This window comes from Nerophis ophidion, linkage group LG17 (genome assembly GCF_033978795.1).
Source record: "Nerophis ophidion isolate RoL-2023_Sa linkage group LG17, RoL_Noph_v1.0, whole genome shotgun sequence".
NCBI lineage: Eukaryota > Metazoa > Chordata > Actinopteri > Syngnathiformes > Syngnathidae > Nerophis > Nerophis ophidion.
The window spans coordinates 1,507,887-1,532,238 of NC_084627.1; the positions used below are offsets into that span (position 1 = coordinate 1,507,887).

Below are 24,352 nucleotides of genomic sequence, written 5' to 3' on the forward strand. Positions count from 1 at the left end.
GGTGGAGTTTGTACACAGGAGACTCAAGGCGTTGAACAAGAAAACGTTTATTACTGCAAAGACAAAGTCACAAAAACAAACAAAAAAACCCCACTAAAAAGAAGCTAGCCTGAGCTGAGATCTGAAATATTCAGAAAAAACGAACTACATGTGTCTTTTTTTTTTTCGTTTAAAGTTTCTATAGTCAGCAATACGACACACTAAATAAATGGGAACATCTTTTATAAATATAAAAGTCCTTGTTTTTATACAAAATGCAACGATACAAATCACCCTACACGCTCGCCATATTGAAAAGATATATATTTACTGTATATATATATATATATATATATATGAGAAAAAAACGGCACACGGAAAGAAAGACATGAAATCTGTGTGTATATATTATGTCAGATATTATACAGGATCAAAAGAAGACAGGGGATGGGGGTAATAACCAAATCAAATGATCAGGACAAATAAATAAACCGTAAGTTCAGGGTATTTACATTTGTGTCTCAAATGAAGAAAAATAAGCCTCTAAACGTCACTGCCAAAATGCTTGTGCTTGCATTCGAGCGTGCTACAGATGGCCACAACTCACTAAGACAGTCCAATGGCACTTGAAATCATAAAACGGATCACAGGATTCAGAAACACAAAACAACTTATGAGGAATAGGGAAACAAACCTGGAAACAAAATGACTCATTGATGGTTTCTGTACAATTAAAAATAAGCCTTAGGGGTAATCTGTCACATGATATAATAAATATTAATCCAGTCAGGATCAATTTCATGCTGCCGTCCTTACAACAAAATCCCTCTAATGGAGCGTGTCTGTCTGAAGTACGCCGTAAACCCAAAAGTCAGCCGGGTTTTGGAGGGGGGGAGAAAAGGCACTGGAGTCTTGCTATGGGTCAAATGAAGCTGCTGTAAGAAAGCACTTTTTTATGCTCAGAGATTCTCTTAGCACAGACCGCTCTGACAAGGGAAAAAAAACATCTGTTTTAGTGACAACAGACAGAAAAACATGTGTCGGCAGCATTATCATCACTCCTGTCTGAGGCTTTTCGAGAAGCAGAAATAAAAATCACCGTCTGGCACTATTGTGTATCAAAGTAAATAAATTATAAAAATCTAGCAGCACAGACCAGAAAGCACTTGATCCCAAAGCACATCCATACGATTTGAAGAAAGCAAAGCCATTTTTCCCCATAATTAGGCACAAATAACAAGTTTACCATCTATGTGTTGTGTGGATTTATACAACAGAAGGGAGGTGAGAGTTACATTACAAACCACAACGCAGATCCACGTCGCTTTTCTGAAGATTCATCGACAGACTTTTTTTTTTTTTTTTTTTGAGGAATAAGGCAAAGATCCAGTGCAGTCCATTCTGACACATACCTTGACCTCCTTAAGGGGCCAACTCAGTAGAGCATGTAAACAAAAAGAAAAGCCTTACACCTGGTCCTTCTGTACAGTAGCGCTGCACTTTTTCATTCCTTAAAACAGTACCACCGACTGTATGGCGTGGGCATGTGGAGCCAAACACAATAAATATCAATAAATAAAATGCAGGGAAATGGTGCAGACCATTTAAAAAAATTAAAATAAAAAAATCCTATTTAAGAGGAATAATCTCAGTAGTGTCCACAACGTAAGAAGGGTTTGACAGTTCAAGTGTAGATGGTACAGTAGTTGTTTTTTTTTGTTATTTTTTTAAAACCCTTTTTCAGTCTACTTACATCAGCTACCTTGGAAACAATCACACCCATTGAAAGCAACACATAGATGTAGTGTAGAAGCGTTATATATAGATTCTATACATATATATCTAGATTTATATATCTCTTTGAATATCAGAAAATATCTACTTTGGGTCCACTGTACAAAGATGACCAAAGTGGGGAAGGATAGGGAGGCGACCAAAACAAACAAAACAAAAAAAGAGGAAAATAATGTTTTTTGTTGTGTAGTTTGTGTGTGCAATAGGGTTTGGACAGACTGTGCTGCACGTGTCAAAAGGGGGCTGGCACCACTGGCTTGAGGTAGGGTGACTGATGTGTTCGCACAACACACACACACATTTAAAAAAAATAGAGCGGAGCGACACACACTTCACCCAAAACAAAGGCTTGCACACAACAAAAGGCCTCAACACGGCAGAGTGGGGGGCGGGGGTTGAATAGACTGTGGGAGTGCAGGGGGACTAAAAGGGGGAACAGGAGGTACAGTATTGTGAGAGTAGGGTAGGGACATTTTGGTGGAAAAGTGAAATACAGTACAGCGAGAGACAGTAATGGTGCCTTAGGGGAGGGAAGAGTGGGCGTAGGAGCAGGACATGGGACTAAAACCATACTTGCCAACCCTCCCGGATTTTCCGGGAGACTCCCGAAATTCAGCGCCTCTCCCAAAGTCCTCCCGGGACAAATTTTTCCCCGAAAATCAGGCGTAGCTAGAGGGGGCGTGGCCTCCAACTTCGGACAGCCTGTTTTCACGTCCGCTTTCCCACAATATAAAAATTGTGTCTGCCCAATGACGTTTTAACTGTAGAATGATCGAGGGCTAGTCATTGGTTTCTTATGTGGGTTTATTGTTAGGCAGTTTCATTAACGTCCTCCCAGCGCAGTAACAACACACAACAACAGCAGTCACGTTTTTGTCTACCGTAAAGCAGTTTGTCTGCCGTAAACAGCAATGTTGTGACACTCTGAAACAGGACAATACTGCCATCTACTGTACATGCACCAGAACACCTCCAGGCAACTTCAACCCTTTACTAATACCCTCCTCAATTCCCATCCCATCTCCCCGGATTGTAAATAACCTAATGTAAATAATCGAATGTACTTCTAATGTATATACTTGTTCTTATGCTATCTGAACTCACTATGTTCTCTGCTCGCTGTACATATCCTACACTGTTTCGATGTCCATTTCTCTGTTGATGCAATTGTTGATGACTGAAGTACTGATATCAACCAAAGCTCCTCAGCCCACCCCCTGGATTGTAAATAATGTAAATAATTCAATGTATAGACTATAATGATTATTAATATTATGTATTATGCTGATAGTAAATACTTGTACCATGAATTGATTAACGTGGATCCCGACTTAAACAAGTTGAAAACTTATTCGGGTGTTCAATTCTACGGAATATGTACTGAACTGTGCAATCTACTAATAAGTTTTACTCAATCATGCATATGTGACAATAACATCGATACAACAGCTGTAAATATACTCCTCCCCTCTTAACCACGCCCCCCCCCGAAATCGGAGGTCTCAAGGTTGGCAAGTATGACTAAAACACGGGTATGATCGAAATTTGTAGACAGCAGGGACAGGGCTAAAAGTGTAAAAAGAGATATAGTACTGCAAAGACGGACCAGGAGAAAATGTGTTGAGAGGATAAAGAAGCAGGACAATGGTTAGGAAAAGGCCACAGAGCAGGGACGAGACACGGGAGTGAAAGGAGGTGCTTGCTAGATTGAGAGATGTAAGAAGCTTAGCGGTGCTGATCCCGACAAAAGCAACAAGTGTGTCTGCGACTGCATCCCTTGGTCCAAACACCGATGAGCCAGCCCAAATCCAAGCCTATCCTGTGATCGGGGCGCCCCGAATAAAGTAAGCAGAGGGAAAAGAAGGGGGGGACACTGAGAACATCCCTATTTAAGGATAAGGCACTGTGATAAAGCCGAGGTACATGAAATCCCTGACATTCCTTTTGCTCCGCAACATGGCACAACAGCTATTGGCTCACCCTCAGCCGCCTCTCGTTGGGTTGGGTTTTTTTTTTTTTTTTTTTTTTTGGTCCTTTGCAAATGTAATAAATTTGATTGAGACAGAAAACTGCAAAAAACAGGGGAACATGTCCAGTAGGCTGATTTCTTCACGATTACGTGGACAAAGGCAAACGTTATGTACCGAGTGCATAATAAGTCTAGTGGTCAAGGTGTGGGTTTGTACAGCCGGGGTCCTCCTCCTATTTACAAGAGTAGCAGCGCACATATTCTTTAAGGGGTCCGTTTGACTGGGGGCTAAAAGCTTGACGTATTTACCATACGAAGGCTACCACCCCATCCTGGTTGGTTGAATGGCGTACGTAACCGCTACATACAATCGTCCAGAATAGTTCTTGTTCAGCATCTAATTCAACACAATGATAGCACCATGAGTTTTTGGGTTATACTATTTAAGAAGTACAGTAAATATGTACAGTGGGCCATTTGAGCTCAGAGACATCAGTAGTTTGGAGGATTTGTTAAACCCTGTTATTCTAGACCAACAGAGGCCTTCCATACTGTCCTCCTCCAGCAGACGCTGCTAAAAGCAAAGACTTACAACAGGAGACCACGTCCTGGCCGCAGTATCCGTGTGGACCAGAGTGCAGACAGAGACAAAAGAGATGTAAACATGGAGGCTGACAGAGAAGTGGCGGAGCCAGACAAGGTCAGACACGCCCTCTCACACCATCAAACCGAGGCGTAGGTGTTGCCCGTGGCGCTGCAGTGGCGTATTGTAGGGGTACCGGCCGAGGGGGTTAGGATGTGCTCGCTGTGGTCTTGGGGGGGCTGTGGCAGCGAGTGGAGGACGCCCGGCTGGACCACGCCCACCACGGGGTGCGACCCGTCGTCGAGGGCGCCGACCTGAATGACTTGGATCACCTCGTGTTCAGACTTCTCGCGTTTGGCAAGAGGCTCCCCGGACTCTTCCGACTCGTCGTCCAAATCGCTATCCAGTCCGCTTGTTTCATCTGCGGGTGGAGGAGGGGGAAGGAAAGAGTTGATAAAATAGACTTGTGCAGACATCCTGCGTCTTGGCTGGACGGTGCCATTTGACTTGTGGGGTGGAATAGAATGATCCGCATCAAAACATAGCACTCTAATAAAGAAATTATTGTCCACCCCTAACAAAAAAAAATTGTTTTAAGAAAAACAAAACTGTCTGCAGATGAAACAAAACAAAAAATAGAAATTTCTGTAAAAGTCCATTCATTCCTGCATTTCATCTTCAAAAATGTATTAGTTTGTGAAACTAATGTGATATAAACTCATTACATACAAAGTGAAATACCGTATTTCCTTGAATTGCCGCAGGGCATAAAGTAGGGGTCACCAACCTTTTTGAAGCCAAGAGCTACTTCTTTGGTACTGATTAATGCGAAGGGCTACCAGTTTGATACACACTTACAAAAATTGCCAGAAATAGCCAATTTGCTCAATTTACCTTTAATAAATAAATGTATGTATGTATGTATATATATATATATATATATATATATATATATAATATTACTTTTACGGAAGGTTTTTTGTTGAGAATAAATGATGAAAAATGACGTCCCACTGGGTCATCATTGTCACCGACGTCCCACTGGGTGTGAGTTTTCCTTGCCCTTATGTGGGCCTACCGAGGATGTTGTAGTGGTTTGTGTTGTGGTTTGTGCAGCCCTTTGAGACACTAGTGATTTAGGGCTATTTAGGTAAACGATTGATTGATTGATGAAAAAAACAATTGGTTTAAAAGAAGAGAAAACAGGGAAAAAAATGGAAACATAATTTTGACTCTATAAAATTCAAAATTCAACCAAAAAAAAGAAGAGAAAAACTAGCTAATTCGAACCTTTTTAAAAAAATTTTTAAAAAGAATTTATAAATGATAAATAATAAATGGGTTGTACTTGTATAGCGCTTTTCTATCTTCAAGGTACTCAAAGCGCTTTGACATTACTTCCACATTTACCCATTCACACACAGATGGAGGGAGCTGCCATGCAAGGCGCCCATCAGGAGCAAGGGTGAAGTGTCTTGCTCAGGACACAACGGACGTGACGAGGTTGGTACTAGGTGGGATTTGAACCAGGGACCCTCGGGTTGCGCACGGCCACTCTCCCACTGCGCCACGCAGTCCCTTATGGAACATCAGTAGTAATTTTTCCTGATTAAGATTAATTTTAGAATTTTGAAGACATGTTTTAAATAGGTTAAAATCCAATCTGCATTTTGTTAGAATATATAACAAATTGGACAAAGCAATATTTCTAACAAAGACATATCATTATTTCGTCTATATTTTCCAGAACAAAATATTTTAAAATAAATTCAAAAGACTTTGAAGTAAGAATTAAATTTGATTCTAAAGATTTTCCAGATTTGCCAGAATATTTTTTGGGGAATTTTAATCATAAGTTTAAAGAAAGATTTCACAAATATTCTTCGTCGAAAAAAGAGAAGCTAAAAATGAAGAATCAAATTAAAATGTATTTATTATTCTTTCCAATAAAAAAAAAAAATATTTTCTTGAACATTGATTAAAATTGGCAGGAAAGAAGAGGAAGGAATTTAAAAAGTAAAAAGGTATATGTGTTTAAAAATCATTTTTACGGTTGTATTTTTTTCTCTTTAAAATTGTCTTTCTGAAAGTTATAAGAAGCAAAGTAATAAAAATAAATGAATTTATTCAAACAAGTGAAGACCAAGTCTTTAAAATATTTTCTTGGATTTACAAATTCTTTTTGAGTTTTGTCTCTCTTAGAATTAAGAATGTCGAGCAAAGCGAGACCAGCTTGCTAGTAAATAAATCAAATTTAAAAAAAATAGAGGCAGCTCACTGGTAAGTGCTACTATTTGAGCTATTTTTAGAACAGGCCAGCGGGCGACTCATCTGGTCCTTACGGGCTACCTGGTTCCCGCGAGTGATAAGATCACGGGTACAAGCGGCCGAAATGAGTTTCCTCCGCTGGGTGGCGGAGCTCTCCCTTAGAGATAGGGTGAGAAGCCCTGCCATCCGGGAGGAACTCAAAGTAAAGCCGCTGCTCCTCCACATCGAGAGGAGCCAGATGAGGTGGTTCGGGCATCTGGTCAGGATGCCACCCGAACGCCTCCCTAGGGAGGTGTTTAGGGCACGTCCAACCGGTAGGAGGCCACGGGGAAGACCCAGGACACGTTGGGAAGACTATGTCTCCCGGCTGGCCTGGGAACGCCTCGGGATCCCCCGGGAAGAGCTAGACGAAGTGGCTGGGGAGAGGGAAGTCTGGGTTTCCCTGCTTAGGCTGTTGCCCCCGCGACCCGACCTCGGATAAGCGAAAGAAGATGGATGGATGGATGGATAGGCTCTCTCAGCCAAAAAGGTTCCCGACCCCTGCTTTAACCTTTGTTCTACTCATTAGCTCTTGGTTTTACGTGTTCACATCCAGCAAGGAGGTATGCCAATTCCCTGTGAGGTTAAAACAATTCCCTTTTTCTATCCAAATCCTTCTTCTCTTCTGTTCATCATTCCACTCTCGCTCTTTTCCTCACACTCTTGCTTCTAGTGTTTTGCATCTCCCCTCTCACTCCTGCTTCCCTTCTTTCATATTCCTGCTCTTGTCCCCACTACCAAACTCGTCACTTAAGAAAGATGCACCTACCTTTATCCATGTTGGAGAGCGTCAGGTTGTTGAGGCTGTCGAACTGGAAATGCAAAGCAAAATTGTTTTCAGAGTTCACCACTGAAATGAACCTAGATCCGAAAAATAGGTGTGTTGTAACAATACCTCGCCCATGACACCAATGGGCGTCTCCCCGGTCGCTTGGGCCACGCGGTGCTCCACCAGGTAGAACATGTACTCGTCGTAGAGCAGGCGGATCAGGTGAAAAGAACCGAAGCTGGCAGCACTGCGCAGGGTCAGGTCCCGGATCACCATAGAGCTAAAGACAAGTTCACAGTAAGCTTATTCTTAAAGAGGAACTGCACTTTTTTGGGGGATTTTTGCTTATTGGTCATAATCATTGTGAGGGACAAGAAGACAAATGTATTTTTTAAAGCAATCTAACTTTTCAATAAAAGTCTGCTTACAATGTAGTTCATGGGAGGTCCTCTATTCCCCCCTACAAAGCCCTCTAAATAAAAGTGCCAACAATACTCAATTTACATTTTGTGACCTGATTTTCACCCAAATAAGTGATATTGTTTACACATTTTTAGTGGCGCATTGTCACAGAGATAGGGGTGTAACGGTACACAAACATTTCGGTTCAGAGGTCACGGTTCGGTTCATTTCCGGTACAGTAAGAAAACAACAAAATATAAATTTTTTGGTTATTTATTTACCAAATTAGCAAAATCTTCCACCAAAAATATTTTACTTAGTGGAATATTTGATGTGAAGTAATGGGAACCTTGGATAGGTCAATAATTCATAATAACATTGATTTTGATTCAATATTATGTTTTGAGCAATGACAGTTTGAAAGAAAAAAAAAACAGCTTTGTTTTATTAGTCAACGTTGCAACTTTTTCTAAATTACTTTTAGCCTTTAAGCTTTTTTATTTAACTTTTTTTAATGTTTTTGTTTATTTTAATAGTATTTTTAGAATGTGCCGTGGACCTCTAAAACATTAGCTGTGGGCCGCAAATGGCTTCCGGGGCACACATTTGACACCCCTCCAATAAAAAATAAAATCTGATAAATCTATGGATAAAAAGCAGAGCCTGGCGACGCCTGCGCGTTTATCATAACTCTCTCGCTCTCTCCATCTCTGCCCCTCCCTCACAAATGATGCTGCGTACACAATTGGTTTTGTTTCCAACCCCTTCTTAAGCCTGAACGTACATTGAAAATACACGCAACCCTAATTTAAAATGCCGGACATTTGAGGCATTTAAAGAAACTCCACCCGGACAGCCCAGCAAAAGAGAACATTTCCGGTGAAAAGAGGAGGTATGGTCAGTCTATCGTAATCCGGTCGATGCTAGCTTACAATGCGTTTTGCCTCGGTGTGCATTGTTTACACAACTACCTAATATGTCCGTGTGGAAACTCGTTCGGTACACCTCCGACCAGAACCGAAACCCCCGTACCGAAACGGTTCAATACAAATACACGTACGTTACACCGCTACACAGAGCGCTAACTCCCTTGTGGCATCATTGGCTGGTGAGCTGCTTTCTCACCTCGGAGCTGCTGAAAGTTTATTCTAGATCATAATGCCTCTCACCTTGATAGTAGAAGGATGAGGACGTAATCCGACATAAAACTGGACTCACTGGTGACGGTGGCACAGAAGAGGACTGTGAAAAAACTAGTGAGCATCATGGATGATGCCAGTCAAACTTTTCCATACCATTTATTATCAGTAGCCAGAGGAGCTTGCTCAGTGCTCCCAAGTGCAGGACTAATAGACTTAAAAACACTTTTGTCCCACACGCCATCAAGACGTACACAACTCCTCTCTGGGGGGCAGGAGGTACTAGGATGATAGGGGAGGCAAAACAATAACATATGCCCCCATTATTTACCTTCTAAATTACATCTCAATTCTGTACACTGCTGCTGGAATTAAAATTTTCCTGAAGGAATCACTAAAGTACTATCTATCTATGTTGGTCAACTTTGGCATCCAAGTTAGACCCGGAAATAGACACAAATAGACGCTTGGTTCCACCCCATTTTTTCTTTGTGAGAATTGAGTCGTTCATCTTAACAGGAATATATGAACTTCCTATCAGTGAGAGCAGACTTTGTCCAGTAGGTGATGTTTTATTATGTTTGTTTTTTCTCATGAAGTCTGCAGTTAGTAATACCATATTTTTGGGATTATAAGGCGCATTTTTTTTCATAGTTTTGCCGGGGGTGCGACTTATACTCTGGATCGACCTATGTGTGAAATTATTAACACATTACCGTAAAATATCATATAATATTATTTATCTCTTTCGCGTAAGTGACTAGGCGTATATTAACAATCATCACACACACGGGGGACGGCGTGGCGCAGTGGTAGAGTGGCCGTGCGCAACCCGAGGGTCACTGGTTCAAATCCCACCTAGAACCAACCTCGTTACGTCCGTTGTGTCCTTAGCAAGACACTTCACCCTTGCTCCTGATGGGTGCTGGTTGGCGCCTTGCATGGCAGCTCCCTCCATCAGTGTGTGAATGTGTGTGTGAATGGGTAAATGTGGAAGTAGTGTCAAAGCGCTTTGAGTACCTTGAAGGTAGAAAAGCGCTATACAAGTACAACCCATTCACACACGTAAACCAATACAAATTAGGAGGGGGGCGGGTCATGGCAAAAAGATGCTACCTGCTACTACTACTGTACCTATGAAAATGTATCATTTCAACATTGGTGGTAACTTATAAAAACTGAGAACAAAAATGGCACAGAAAATAAAATCATATACTGCAGGTTACAAGCTGGAAGTAGTGGAATATGCAGCAGAAAACTGCAATCGAGCCGCAGTTTAGTTTATTAAGGATCCCCATTAGTCTACACCGCAGTGGAGACTATTCTTTGCAGAAAGAGCGTTTGGAGTAAGCGAGAAACTTGTAAAGGACTGGCGAAAAGCAGAGGCTACTCTTACTGAAATTAAGAAAACTAAAAAAGCTAATCGCGGGCTAAAAGCTAGGTGGCCACAGCTCTAGGAACAAATTCACAAATGGGTGCTTGAAAAATGCCTTTCAAATGTCTATTCTTGTTGTTGGATTGTATCAAATACATTTCCCCCAAAAATGCGACTTATATATTTTTTTCCTTCTTTATTATTCATTTTCGGCCGGTGCGATTTATACTCCGGGGCGATTTATAATCCGAAAAATACGGTAATCAGGGATGCTGTCAAAGGAAAAAGCCGAAGTTGTAATGCATTTTTTTAAATTAATGTGCCGCCATATGCTTAAAATGAGCAAAATATGTAAATGTTACGGGCAGCACGGTGGAAGAAGGGTTAGTGCGCCAGCCTCACATTACGAATGTCCTGAGTAGTCCTGGGTTCAATCCCGGGCTCAGGATCTTTCTGTGTGGAGTTTGCATGTTCTCTCCGTGACTGCGTGGGTTCCCTCCGGGTACTCCGGCTTCCTCCCACTTCCAAAGACATGCACTGGGGATAGGTTGATTGGCAACACTAAATTGGCCCTAGTGTGTGAATGTAATTGTTGTCTATCTGTGTTGGCCCTGTGATGAGGTGGCGACTTGTCCAGGGTGTACTCCGCCTTCCGCCCGATTGTAGCTGAGATAGGCACCAGCGCCCCCCGCATCCCCAAAGGGAATAAGTGGTAGAAAATGGATGGATGGATGTAAATGTTACATTCTATTATAAATCTACATGTTACTACCTTTCACATATACTTACAGTTTGCTATAAAGGTGTTAGGATGTTGTTTTTTAAAGCGCTTTCCACGCAGAATAGAGGGACTCACAGGCCTCATTGTAAATGTACTTTTGTTGACATTTATTTACTAGTTGAAATGCATAAAAGCACATATGTTCTTGTCTTACGTCAAGATTGTGAATTATAGGCAAGATTCCAAAAAACATCCAGTTCACCTTTAAAGGGGAACATTATCACAATTTCAAAAGGGTTAAAAACAATAAAAATCAGTTCCCAGGGACTTGTATTTTTTGAAGTTTTTTTCAAAATTTTACCGGTCCCGGAATATCCCTAAAAAAAGCTTTAAAGTGCCTTTTTTTTCGCTCTCTGCCAAGACACTGTTCATTTTCTTGTGACGTCACACAGTTCTGCCAACACAAACAAATAATGGTGAATAGCACAGCAAGATATAGCGACATTAGCTCGGATTCAGACTCGGATTTCAGCGGTTTAAGCGATTCAAAAGATTACGCATGTATTGAAACGGATGGTTGGAGTATGAAAGTATTGAAGAAGAAACTGAAGCTATTGAGCGAATAGCTGTTGACGCTATTCATAGCCATAGCATGGCCGAATAGCTGCGTTAGCATCGCCGGTAAAATGTGCGAACCAAACGATCAGGACTTTCGCATCTCGTGACACTGGAGCAACTTAAATCGTTCGATTGGTAAGTGTTATTTTCGCATTAAATGTGGGTGGAAGGAAACGTAATATAGTTGCAAATGCATCTGCAGGTTATCCATACATCTCTGTGCCATGTCTGCTTTAGCACCGCCAGTAAATAGCATGTTAGCACTGATTAGCTGGCAGTCAACATCAACAAAACTCACCATTGGGATTTCGTTGACTTTATTGTTGCAAATGCATCTGCAGGTTATCCATACATCTCTGTACCATGTCTGTCATCGCCGGTAAAATGTGGAGACACTCCAGCACATTTAATGGGGGTCTGGCGGCAGACACTTTCGCATCTTCGGGCCAGTGGTGCAACTTGAATCCCTCCCTGTTAATGTTGTTACACCCTCCGACAACACACCGACGAGGCATGATGTCTCCAAGGTTCCAAAAAAATAGTCGAAAAAACGGAAAATAACAGAGCTGAGACCCGGTGTTTGCAATGTGTTGAAAATGAAAATGGCGGCAGTATTACCTCGGTGACGTCACGTTCTGACGTCATCACTACAGAGCGATAAACAGAAATGCCTTTAATTCGCCAAAATTCACCCATTTAGAGTTCGGAAAGCGGTTAAAAAAATATATGGTCTTTTTTCTGCACCATCAAGGTATATATTGACGCTTACATAGGTCTGGTGATAATGTTCCCCTTTAAGACCTGCAGCACATTGATGTGGTTTTGGTGGTACCCACCTGTAAAAGGACCACTTAAGTAGAAACTGCCGTGCCGCCTTTGGGAAGCTGGGCCGCTGCTCATAAGGCTTCAGCACCTGAGTCACCACGTTATCCAGCCAGGCTGCCCACTGCTCTAGAGAGCTTTGCTGCTGTAGCGTGGCCTTGAAGTCCTGCTCCAAGTGCTGAACCATGCCTTCCTCGCACTGGCACACCCACGACGCCTGCTCCTGTTCGGCGCAAAAAGAAGCGGCGTTCAAGTCCCCGCAACTGGGCGGAGACACCCATTTGCGTTGGCCGTGGCACAAACCTGCACGTTGGCGAAGTCGACGCGGTTGAGGTCGCTCAGCATCTGGTTGATCTGCGACGTGTTCTGCAACACTGCACGGGCCGCCTGAGCCAGGTGGTTCAGAGACGTGTATCTGCGGAGTGTTTGCGCAAAGGCACTAACAGCAGCAACCTATAAAAAAGGAGACCCTAGTCATGTGATTTACTTATACTGAATTGTTTCTTATGCATTACAAAAAGGTGAAAATCGATCAGGACCGTCAATAGACATGCTTGGTATTGACATTTATTTGGGATAGCTCCTTCACAGGCAACATTTTGTGATGAAGGTGGTCCCTTGCTTGTGAAGTAGGGCTGCACGATTAATTGACATTGAGGTTTTATTAGTGCAACTAAAAAAAGGCTGAGGTTTCTTTTCCTCCACCGTCACTTGAGTGAGAGCCATGTTCACCAATCACAATTGTTAAGCCTCGCATTTTTTTGTCTCCTGCTACAAACAGGGAGAAAGAGGTAACACTTTGTGCAGCCCCCTCAGCGATGTTTATTTAACAGTAGAATTAACGGAACGCATTGAGCCCGCTTTTCTGTCATTAACGATCTTTGTTTTGGTGGGCGGAGAGCAGGGTGCAGAGACTCGTGACTTGCCAGTAAGAAGTTCCACAAAGTAACAAAAATTAAGGGGAGCAAAATGTGATTACAAAGCCAACTATCCCATTAAGGAAATATTTCAGCTTCAAATTGGATGGGCAATATGAGCCCATCAAGCGAGTATAATAATAATAGATTTTATTTGTAAAAAAAGCACTTTACGTTGCGCAAACATCCTCAAAGTGCCACAGTGTAAAAAAAATAATAATAATAATAAAAAGATTATAAAAATTTATAAAAATAAAACTCGAAACAGCCCAATAGCTAGAACCAGCATGCATATATGTGTATAAAAAATGCTTTCTTAAAAATATGTGTTTTTAAGCCTTTTCTAAAAGCATACACAGTCTGAGGTGCCTTCAGGTGGTCAGGGAGAGCGTTCCACAGACTGGGAGCAGCGGAGCAGAAAGCCCTGTCTCCCATAGTTCGTAGGGGGAGTATGCCGTGACCACATTAAGTTGGTCCATTTTATTTTGTTTATTTAATAATTATAACAAAGTTATTTACCTTCCAATTGTAAACAATTCTACAGTAATGAGAAATGAAAGTTTATATATTTTGAAATGGTTACGTGCATTATTAAATTATAATGACATTACTTTAAAAAACACTTTTTTTTATTAGTTATTTCTTCAGTTAAGGAGCATGATGTAAACAAAACTCCAAGTCTGTCTCAATGAAGCAAATATGTTTTTAGGTCAATTATTGCACATTGTTCTAATGTGTGGTACCTTGAGGCAAGAATGTGTTGATTGACAGTCTAAAAGTAACATTTCTTCCTTCACTTGCTACTTTCACAGTTTTATGTAAGGCAGTGGTTCTCAACCTTTTTTCAGTGATGTACCCCCTGTGAACATTTTTTTAATTCTAGTACCCCCTAATCAGAGCAAAGCATTTTTGGTTGAAATCAAGAGATGAAGAAGTAAAATACAGCACTATGTCATCAGGTTTCTGATTTCTTGAATTGTATAACAGTGCAAAATATTGCTCATTTGTATTGGTCTTTCTTGAACTATTAGGAAAAACTGATTTGAAAAATATATAAAAACTTGTTGAAAAATAAACAAGTGATTTAATTATAAAAAAATATTGTCCAGGGTGTACCCCGCCTTCCGCCCGATTGTAGCTGAGATAGGCACCAGCGCCCCTCGCGACCCCAAAGGGAATAAGCGGTAGAAAAATGGATGGATGGATGGATTTCTACACATAGAAGTAATCATCAACTTCAAGTGCTCTCTTTGGGGATTGTAATAGAGATCCATCTGGATTCATCAACTTAATTCTAAACATTTCTTCACAAAAAAAGAAATCTTTAACATCAATATTTATGGAACATGTCCACAAAAAAATCAAGCTGTCAACACTGAATATTGCATTGTTGTATTTTTTTTTTCACAGTTTATGAACTTACATTCATACTTTGTTGAAGTATTATTCAATAAATATATTATAAAGGATTTTTGAATAGTTGCTATTTTTAGAATATTTTTTAAATATCTCACCTACCCCTCGGCATACCTTCAAATACCCCCAGGGGTACGCTTACCCGCATTTGAGAACCACTGCTGTAAGGTATCTAAAAATCACAAATCCATTTGCAATTTTGGAGGGATTAAACGCAATTTGTTTAATTTAAAAAAAAAACTGTGCAGCCCTACTGTGAAGACACCATTTTTAAAGCTTTCATTAAATGCATTATGGACACCTACACCCCAGCTGCAGCTTAGAATAGCTCTGTTCATCTGTTTCTTTTTAACCTTCCTTTCAACCTTTTTCCTGCTTCATTTTCCTCTAAATAGGTGAGGCACATACTGCCTCCTTACTGATTACGTTACTATTTCATGTTACAAAAAGTTCTCCTTTTGCACCTTGGACTGGATCATCCTTTGCGGGATTGCGTTCATGGCATTATTGAGCCAACTTTCCAGGCTTTTGGCAAAATTGCGAATGGCTTGAGTCAAGGCACCTGGGAAGTGAAAGAGGATAATGAACGATGACTTTGGCAAGGAAGAGGTAAGTCGTGTCGGGGATCAGTGACTCACTGGGAATGGGTCTCAGGACATCCGGGATGAGGATCTCCACAAGGGCCTGGTACATAAGATGGTCGCAGGTGCTCATCCACTTGAGCACCACCTCGTTCCGGCACAGCGCCAGCAGCTGCGACTGCGGGAGTCGGGCTTCGATCTCGCTTATGCTGCTGCACGACGAGTTCAAATGCAGGTTTCACATTTATTCATGCAGCAATCACCACGCCTACAAAGCCAGCATTACATTCCCACTTGTTGATACCTGTTTTCTGTTACAGTGGTGCCCTCTACAGAGTCGGGCGGAGTGTAACGCCAGAATGTTTGCCAGAGCTTCTCGATGAGACTAAACTGGAGGTTGACCACCACGTCCAGGATGGCCTGAGACAAGTGGAGAGACACAAAGAGTGAGTGATGTTTTAGCATTTACCACTTTTTTCGGAGCATAAATCGCTCCGGAGTATAAGTCGCACCTGCCGAAAATGCATAATAAAGAAGGAACAAAACATATATAAGTCGCACAGGAGTATAAGTCGCATTTTTTGGGGACATTTTTTTGATAAAACCCAACACCAAGAATAGACATTTGAAAGGCAATTTAAAACAAAGAATAGTGAACAACAGGCTGAATAAGTGTACGTTATATGACTCAAAAATAACCAACTGAGAAGGTGCCTGGTATGTTAACCTAACATATTATGGTAAGAGTCATTCAAATAACTATAACAGTGCATAAACTATCAGTTGATGCACTGTGTTGGTTTTGTTGGTTGAACAAGGTGATGTTCATGCACTGTTCATTTTGTGCACATATTCACCATTAATTAGTTGCTTATTAACATGCAAATTAGTAACATATTGGCTCTTTATACTAGTCATCATTAAGTACTTATTAATGCCTTATTCGGCATGGGCTTATTATAACCCTAACCTTCCAACCCTGGCTTTAACCCTAACCAAATAACTCCAAATTAAGTCTTTGTTACTTAGAATATGTTCCCTTAGTGTCCAAAAAACTCGAAATTAAGTCTTTGTTACTTAGAACATGTTCCCCATACTAAAGTGTTACCAAAAACATACAACTTTGTCTTGACTTTGTAAAAAAAAAAAAAAGGAGGGTTCGGTGAATGTGCATATGAAACTTGTGGGGTTCGGTACCTCCAACAAGGTTAAGGACCTCTGGTCTAGTCTCTTACGTGAATGAGCTAAATAATATTATTTGATATTTTACGGTAATGTGTTAATGATTTCACACATAAGTCGCTCCTGAGTATAAGTCGCACCTGGCGAAAATGCATAATAAAGAAGGAAAAAAACATACATAAGTGGCACTGGAGTATAAGTCGCATTTTTGGGGGAAATGTATTTGATAAAACCCAACACCAAGAATAGACATTTGAAAGGCAATTTAAAATAAAGAATAGTGAACAACAGGTTGAATAAGTGTATGTTATATGAGGCATAAATAACCAAAAGAGAAGGTGCCTGGTATGTTAACGTAACATATTATGGTAAGAGTCATTCAAATAACTATAACATATAGAACATGCTATATGTTTACCAAACAATCTGTCACTCCTAATCGATAAATCCCATGAAATCTTATACGTCTAGTCCAGTGGTTCTTAACCTGGGTTCGATCTAACCCTAGGGGTTCGGTGAGTCGGGCTCGGGTTCGGTGGAGGTCGAAACACACCCGACTCATTGTGTATATAAAAATTTCTCCCTATCGGCGTACTAGGGACACGGCGAAAGCAGGTGTGTAAATAGTTGTGAGTTTATGCATTGTGTTGGTTATGTTGGTTGAACAAGGTGATGTTCATGCACTGTTCATTTTGTGCACATATTCACCATTAATTAGTTGCTTATTAACATGCAAATTAGTAACATATTGGCTCTTTATACTAGTCATTATTAAGTACTTATTAATGCCTTATTCGGCATGGGCTTATTATAACCCTAACCCCCCAACCCTGGCTCTAACCCTAACCAAATAACTCCAAATTAAGTCTTTGTTACTTAGAATATGTTCCCTTAGTGTCCAAAAAACTCGAAATTAAGTCTTTGTTACTTAGAACATGTTCCCCATACTAAAGTGTTACAAAAAACATACAACTTTGTCTTGAATTTGTAAAAAAAAAAAGGAGAGTTTGGTAAATGCGCATATGAAACTGGTGGGGTTTGGTACCTCCAACAAGGTTAAGAACCTCTGGTCTAGTCTCTTACGTCAGGGGTGTCAAACTCAAATACAGGGTGGGCCAAAATTTAAAACTGAACAAAGCCGCGGGCCAAGGTTGAACAAATTAACCTTTTAGGGGGTAGCGTTTATTGCAGCGTCCCGGAAGAGTTAGTGCTGCAAGGTGTTCTGGGTATTTGTTCTGTTGTGTTACGATGCGGATGTTTTCCCGAAATGTGTTTGTCATTCTTGTTTGGTGTGGGTTCACAGCGTGGTGCATATTTGTAACAATGTTAAAGTTGTTTATACGGCCACCCTCAAGTGTGACCTGTATGGCTGTTGACCAAGTATGCATGGCATTCACTTGTGAGTGTGTAGAAGCCGCTTATATTATGAGGCTTGGTCGGCACACTGTTTGTATGGAGGATAAGCGGACGTGACGACAGGTTGTAGAGAACGTTAAAGGCAGTGTCTTTGAGGCACGGCCCCCAATATTGTTGTCCGGGTGGAAATCGGGAGATATTCGGGAGAATGGTTGCCCAGGGAGATTTTAGGGAGGGGCACTGAACTTCGGGAGTCTCCCGGGAAAATCGGGAGGGTTGGCAATTATGACTATTAGCGGTGAATGCGGTGTTACAGCGGCACAGCCACTGTATAATACTGGCGGGCCAGCGCTCATGTTAATTTCATATTGCCTCAAGGGCCAAATGAAATTACATGGCGGGCCATATTTGGCCCGCGGGCCAGAGTTTGACACCCATGTCTTACGTGAATGAGCTAAATTATAATTTTTGATATTTTACGGTAATGTGTTAATGATTTCACACACAAGTCGCTCCTGAGTATAAGTCGCACCCCTGGCCAAACTATGACAAAAACTGCAACTTAAAGTCCGAAAAATACAGTACTGTAGGTTGGTTTTTCAGTCGGGTATTTGAGGACACAAGCGGGGAAGATGTAAACCTTAGGTGATATTTTTCAAACTTTATGATGTTGAGAAATCAAAATGCCAACGCTTGGCATTTGAAAAAAAAAAAAAAAAATCTTTCACTGTAAACAAGCGTGACCTTTCTGAAGTGTGGATCCAGATGAAGTTTGATTAGCTGTTATATCGTCTTTAATTTGTCAAATTGTTGTTCATCATTTTCCAACCTTTTCTCACCTAAACCCATACTCAAAGATTAATATATATGTATGTGTAAGGGAAAACTAAATGATGGTCTTTAAAAGGAAGTGCAATTACAGAAGATGAATGAGGAGCGGTGGAGTCTCAGACATGATTGGAACTGTGAACAGGAACATGACCCCATTATCTCCCTTATTAATTATCTACAGTGGTACTTCGGGTTTTGTACGCCACATTTTTCCAGTGATACGGCTTTCAATCAGACAATTTGCGAAAATGTTGCTTGTTTATGTATACCAGGGGTCTGCAACCCGCGGCTCGAGGGCCGCATGCGGCTCTTTAGCGCCGCCCTAGTGGCTCTATGGAGCTTTTTCAAAACTGTATGAAAAATGGAAAAAGATGAGGGGGTTAAAAACATATTTTTTGTTTTAATATGGTTTTTGTAGGACAAACATGACAAAAAGCTCCATAATTGTTATAAAGCACACTGTTTGTATTAAACATGCGTCACTGATTCGAGTATTTGGCGAGAGCTGTTTTGTCCTGCTTATTTTGGCGGTCCTTGAACTCACCCTAGTTTGTTTACATGCATAACTTTCTCCGACTTTCGAGGACGTGATTTATGCCACTTCTTTTTCTGTCTCATTTTGTCCACCAAACTTTTAACGTTGTGCATGAATGCACAAAGGTGAGTTTTGTAGATGTAAATGACTTGTGTGGAGTGCTAATCAGACATATTTGGTCACTGCATGACTGCAAGCTAATCGATGCTAACATGCTATTTAGGCTATCTATATGTACATATTGCATCATTATGCCTCATTTGTAGGTATATTTGAGCTCATTTAGTTTATTTTAAGTCCTCTTAATTCAATTTATATCTCATGACACACTATCTGTATGTAATATGGCTTTTAATTTTTTGCGGCTCCAGACAGATTTGTTTTTGTATTTTTGGTCAATATGGCTCTTTCAACATTTTGGGTTGCCGACCCCTGATGTATACTATCCAGGTCAGGTGTGTCAAAGTTGTGTTTTTTGGAGGTTCACATCACAATTATGGCTGCTTGTGACCGTGAACACATATGAAAATAAACTTATACTGTAATAGCCTTAGTACACAGTTTGCACAGGCAATTGTTTGATTATTGCATTTTTTACCAACAGATTGTCGGTGAACTTGCTATGAATTGTAAGTCAAAGTGACAAACAGATGTTTAGGTATGTATTTGTGATAACCAAAATAAATTCAATATTTTGTTGCATGATCGGATACGACTAATAAGGTTTAGAGGATATGCATTTGCATTCAGTGCATTTTTTCTGCCAAAATTGAAAGAAACAATTTAGCCAGAAAGCACTTCATCCCATCATTCATAGCCTCTCGCGGGCTACATCTGGCCTCCGGACCTTGAGCTAGACCACACCTAAGATCCAGGATGTTGGGATGGTCTCCTGGACTGGACTCTCACTATCATGTTAGATCCACTATGGACTGGACTTTCACACTATTACGTCTGCGGTCCTCTCCAAGGTTTCTCATTGTCATCCCACTTGGTAGAGTTTTTCCTTGCCCTGATGTGGGATCTGAACCGAGGATGTCGTTGTGGCTTGTGCAGCCCTTTGAAACACTTGTGATTTAGGGCTATATAAATACACATTGATTGATGTGGCTCTTCTGCCCCAGTGTTGTGGCTCCCCCACAGATTTTTTATAACCTGGGGTGAGAAAAGTTTGCATTTTACAAAGACATCTATAATTCCCGGCTGTCCGTGAGGCCGTGAATGCGCACAGACTAAGTTCTGAGGCGCAAGGAAGGCCTGTGTGTTCAGTTCAGCTTCTTGGTTAAGCTAAACATGAATACTTGCCAAAAAGGTAAAGTAGTTTAATTTCACATGAACAGATTGATTTGCCTGTAAAATATTAAAAAACAAAGATGAACATGTTCAAAAATGTATAAACCGTGTTACGTTTTGCTACTCTATACTATTTTTCTTTAGTGCAAGAGGCGGCAACAAGTCTCTTTTGATAGTAAAGGTTGCAGAGGTTATCATACAACAAACTTGTCTTTATCATTCGGTGTAATCGAATACCCAAGCAAAGACTCAAGCCGTGTCCACACGAACACAGATACTTAATGAACACATACTTATCTCTGCGTTTAGGCCTATTTTCTACACGCAGACGCATACTTTAGTCTTTAAAAATGGAGACTTTTAAATGCTTGCCAAAGTGTAGAGTTCCAAAATTCTCCGTTTAGCGTGTGCGTGCATATGGCAACAACGGAGACTTGTGATGACGTCACGGTTGTGCCAACAATGCCTTGTTGCCTTCAAACACTATAAGATGAGTTACTGTATGTCTGCACATAAAACATGCTGCTCTTTTCACTCGACATTAATAAAAAAGAGATCTAAATGGGCTTTGCGACACTAATGACAGTCAGCTGTTTTGGATATAATTAGAGATGTCCGATTATATCAGACGGCTGATAAATGCTTTAAAATGTGATATCGGAAATTATCGGTTTCAAATGTAAAATTTATGACTTTTTAAAACGCCGCTGTACGGAGTGGTACACGGACATCGAGCGCCAATAAACCTTAAAGGCACTGCCTTTACATGCCGGCCCAATCACATAATACCTACGGCTTTTCACACAAACAAGTGAATGCAAATACAGGTCACACTGAGGGTGGCCGTATAAACAACTTTAACACTGTTACAAATATGCGCCACACTGTGAACCCACACTAAACAAGAATGTCAAACACATTTCGGGAGAACATCTGCACCGTAACACAACAGAACAAATACCCAGAAACCCTTGCAGCACTAACTCTTCTGGGACGCTACAATATACACCCCCACGCTACCCCCTTCCCCGCCCACCTCAACCTCCTCATGCTCTCTCCCAAATTCCAAGCTGCTGTTTTGAGGCATGTTAAACAAAATGCACTTTCTGACTTCAATAATAAATATGGCAGTGCCATGGTGGCATTTTTTTCCATAACTTGAGTTGATTTATTTTGGAAAACCTTGTTACATTGTTTAATGCATCCAGCGGGGCATCACAACAAAATTAGGCATAATAATGTGTTAATTCCACGACTGTATATATAGGTATCGGTTGATAACGGAATCGGTAATTAAGAGTTGGGGAATATCGAATATCGTAAAAAAAAAGCAATTATTATATTTTTAAGCATTTATCGGCCGATAATATCGGCAGCCCGATATTATCGGACAGTTCTAGTAAAAGTGATGTTGAATGTTCTTTGATCCATTTAAATGGTAATTTAAATGGTTTAAAGAACTCTTCTCCTCCATCTTTTGGTATTCCTTTTTTTTCCCTGTCTAGTTATTATGTATACGTATTGTTGCATTTGAACAACTGTATTGTTGATAATAAAGGTAAACTATTGGTATAGTTGATCAATAGCGCTTTTTCTATTGGTATTTGTATTAATCCAGTTGTAGTGTAAAAATGCTCATTGTCATTTCTGTATTATTATTTATTTCGCTAACTACTTTTTTGCTGTCATTTTTACGATTATATTTGTACATATCGTGTGTGCTGGTGTTGTTCTATTGTTGTTGTTGTTATTGTTGTGTTTGCTGTTGTTTTTGTCCCTGTCTAATTCCCGTCTTATCCCCACAATTTCCCCCGTCTTCCTTTTTTTCTCTTTCTATCCCCTCCTGCTCCGGCCCGGCTGCACCAAATGATAATAAAAATACATTTAATGAAGTCAAATTCAAATAAGGCAACAAGGGAAGTATTCTACACTTCTCTTTTGTAAAGTAAATCTGAACAGCCGATATGGGCATCTACATCAACTATATGATTTGCCTGAGAAGCTGGACAGGACAAATGTTTTTTTTTTTAAATAAACGGTAATTTATACGTATCTCACGTTGTAAAGCTATGATTATTGTCAATGAAATAATCACAATACATCAGACAAATGTGGAATTAATAGAATACAATAAAGCAATGCATAAAGAAAAAAACAGTTCTTCACTTCAAAACAGAAAACAATTATGCACTGAATGAAGTAATACCATTAAAGATTCAATTAAAAAGGTGAGTTTTGATGATGGACATGTTAGTGCAGTTATGGGCGGGAGTTAAAGAGGGAGGGGGCAGCGGATTCTCCTCAAAAAGCATGTTAGGACTCTATTAGTGCAAAAGCGTGCAAAGCAAGACAACGTGCTCTAACCTCACAGTGCTCCCTGTAAAGTGACTGGAGAGCTTTCACGTCCTCCGGGCTGATGTTCTCTGCGTTACACTGCCCCAAGTCCAGCTCCACAAAATCAGGCAGAGCCCGCGATGCATCTGTTGCCATGACGACAGTTAAATCGGCTGCTACGGAGTCATTAAGAAGACAGTCAGGGTCATTTTTATGCGGCTGCGACTGACCTAAGAACTGCTGGTGGTGCTGACTCTGTGCGATAATCGTCTGCTCAGCTGCACCCGGCTGGTTAAGACCCCCACCTGAGTAGTTCTCTGACGGACTGGTGTCAAACTTCTGCACTGGCTTGAATCTGAAATGGTCCGCCTTTGGCTTTAATGTCCTCAAACCAGTTACTGGGTGTGTGCACGCGCACGGGAGAGTCTACCTCTGTTTCTGCTGAACCGGCTGCTGTCTGAGGGCCATATACTGCATGTCCTCCTGGAGTCTGTTGAGCGGCGAATCAGGCTTGACACGTATTCCGTAGTAGTGATATTTGGAGTTCCCCCTGCAAGACGGAACACCGACGTCAAAGGCTGGATAGGGCGTCCGGGCCACGAGAGCGTACCTTGTCCCGAGGCGTCTTGTACGGAGTCCCATGAAGATGGAGCGGATGAGTTTGCCAAAGGAGGCTGCGTTCACCGGGTCCAGTTTTTGCTCCTGGCAGTGGCGCAGATAGTGATTGTAGAGGGTGGATCGTGGTAGACTCACACCCTCTGCTGTTTCGTAGTTGTCCAGCAGCCACTGCAGCTGAAAGGGCGGGAAACGGTTTGAACAACACACAAAAGACGAAGGGCTGCCTGTCTATAATTCAAATCACCCCCCCCTCAAAAAAAAAAAAAAGCAAAGCAGCCAAAAGAAGCAAGAGGCATCAGCGAACTGAAGAGAGACAGGAAAAAGGCAAAGCGCAGCAACTTACATGGCTGTTGAGTAGCGAGCTTCTCTGACTGGATAAACCCTCAGATTTTTGGAGCGTCTCAATCGCCATTTCAATCTGACAACGCACCAAGCACAGGACAACAAAATGTAAGAAGAGGGAAATAAAAACAAAAGCCAGGAAGAGTCAAACAAAATAATGGAGTGACAAAGAAAACCTCGGCAAAAGCCCTTCACCTCAGAGCAAGCGCGCGTGAACCCGAGTAGAGCTGAACGTAAAATAACATATTTGCTTAGTTAAGACATATGAAGGCGTCTCATGTGAAAGTTAGCAATGCCATACTGGCAGAGAACTAACTCTTCCAGATTCCTCTGGTGCACATCCAACTTTTACACAGGACCCAACAAGACTACACATTGCATATAATCTAACTTCCAAAATTAAGTTAAAATACCAATGATTGTCACACACACACTAGGTGTGGTAAAATTGGTCCTCTGCATTGGACGC

The 24,352-nt window shown here is 41.1% G+C and overlaps 1 protein-coding gene and 1 long non-coding RNA gene across 5 annotated transcripts in view; one reads left to right on the forward strand and one right to left on the reverse strand.

The window, feature by feature from the left end:
* Positions 1-31: 31 nt before the first annotated feature.
* Positions 32-24,352, reverse strand: part of rfx3 (regulatory factor X, 3 (influences HLA class II expression)) — a 73,073-nt gene continuing 48,752 nt past the window's right edge. The window contains exons 5-17 of one of the 4 annotated variants that reach the window (XM_061875698.1): positions 23,885-23,959; positions 23,534-23,715; positions 23,354-23,473; positions 23,229-23,278; positions 22,954-23,096; positions 15,697-15,812; positions 15,450-15,604; positions 15,276-15,373; positions 12,782-12,931; positions 12,493-12,701; positions 7,528-7,681; positions 7,402-7,444; positions 32-4,746 (exon numbers count right to left, since the gene is read on the reverse strand). In XM_061875698.1, the coding sequence (XP_061731682.1) occupies positions 4,466-4,746; positions 7,402-7,444; positions 7,528-7,681; positions 12,493-12,701; positions 12,782-12,931; positions 15,276-15,373; positions 15,450-15,604; positions 15,697-15,812; positions 22,954-23,096; positions 23,229-23,278; positions 23,354-23,473; positions 23,534-23,715; positions 23,885-23,959 (1,776 nt within the window). In that variant the 3' untranslated portion in view covers positions 32-4,465. Of the gene's footprint in view, positions 4,747-7,401; positions 7,445-7,527; positions 7,682-12,492; positions 12,702-12,781; positions 12,932-15,275; positions 15,374-15,449; positions 15,605-15,696; positions 15,813-22,953; positions 23,100-23,153; positions 23,279-23,353; positions 23,474-23,533; positions 23,716-23,884; positions 23,960-24,352 lie in introns of all 4 variants that reach the window. The other 3 variants (XM_061875697.1, XM_061875696.1, XM_061875699.1) reach the window with 3 other exon arrangements.
* Positions 6,773-24,352, forward strand: part of LOC133535776 (uncharacterized) — a 52,887-nt gene continuing 35,307 nt past the window's right edge. The window contains exons 1-2 of the long non-coding RNA XR_009802319.1: positions 6,773-7,698; positions 15,713-15,838. This is a non-coding gene — a long non-coding RNA (uncharacterized LOC133535776). The remainder of the gene's footprint in view (positions 7,699-15,712; positions 15,839-24,352) is intronic.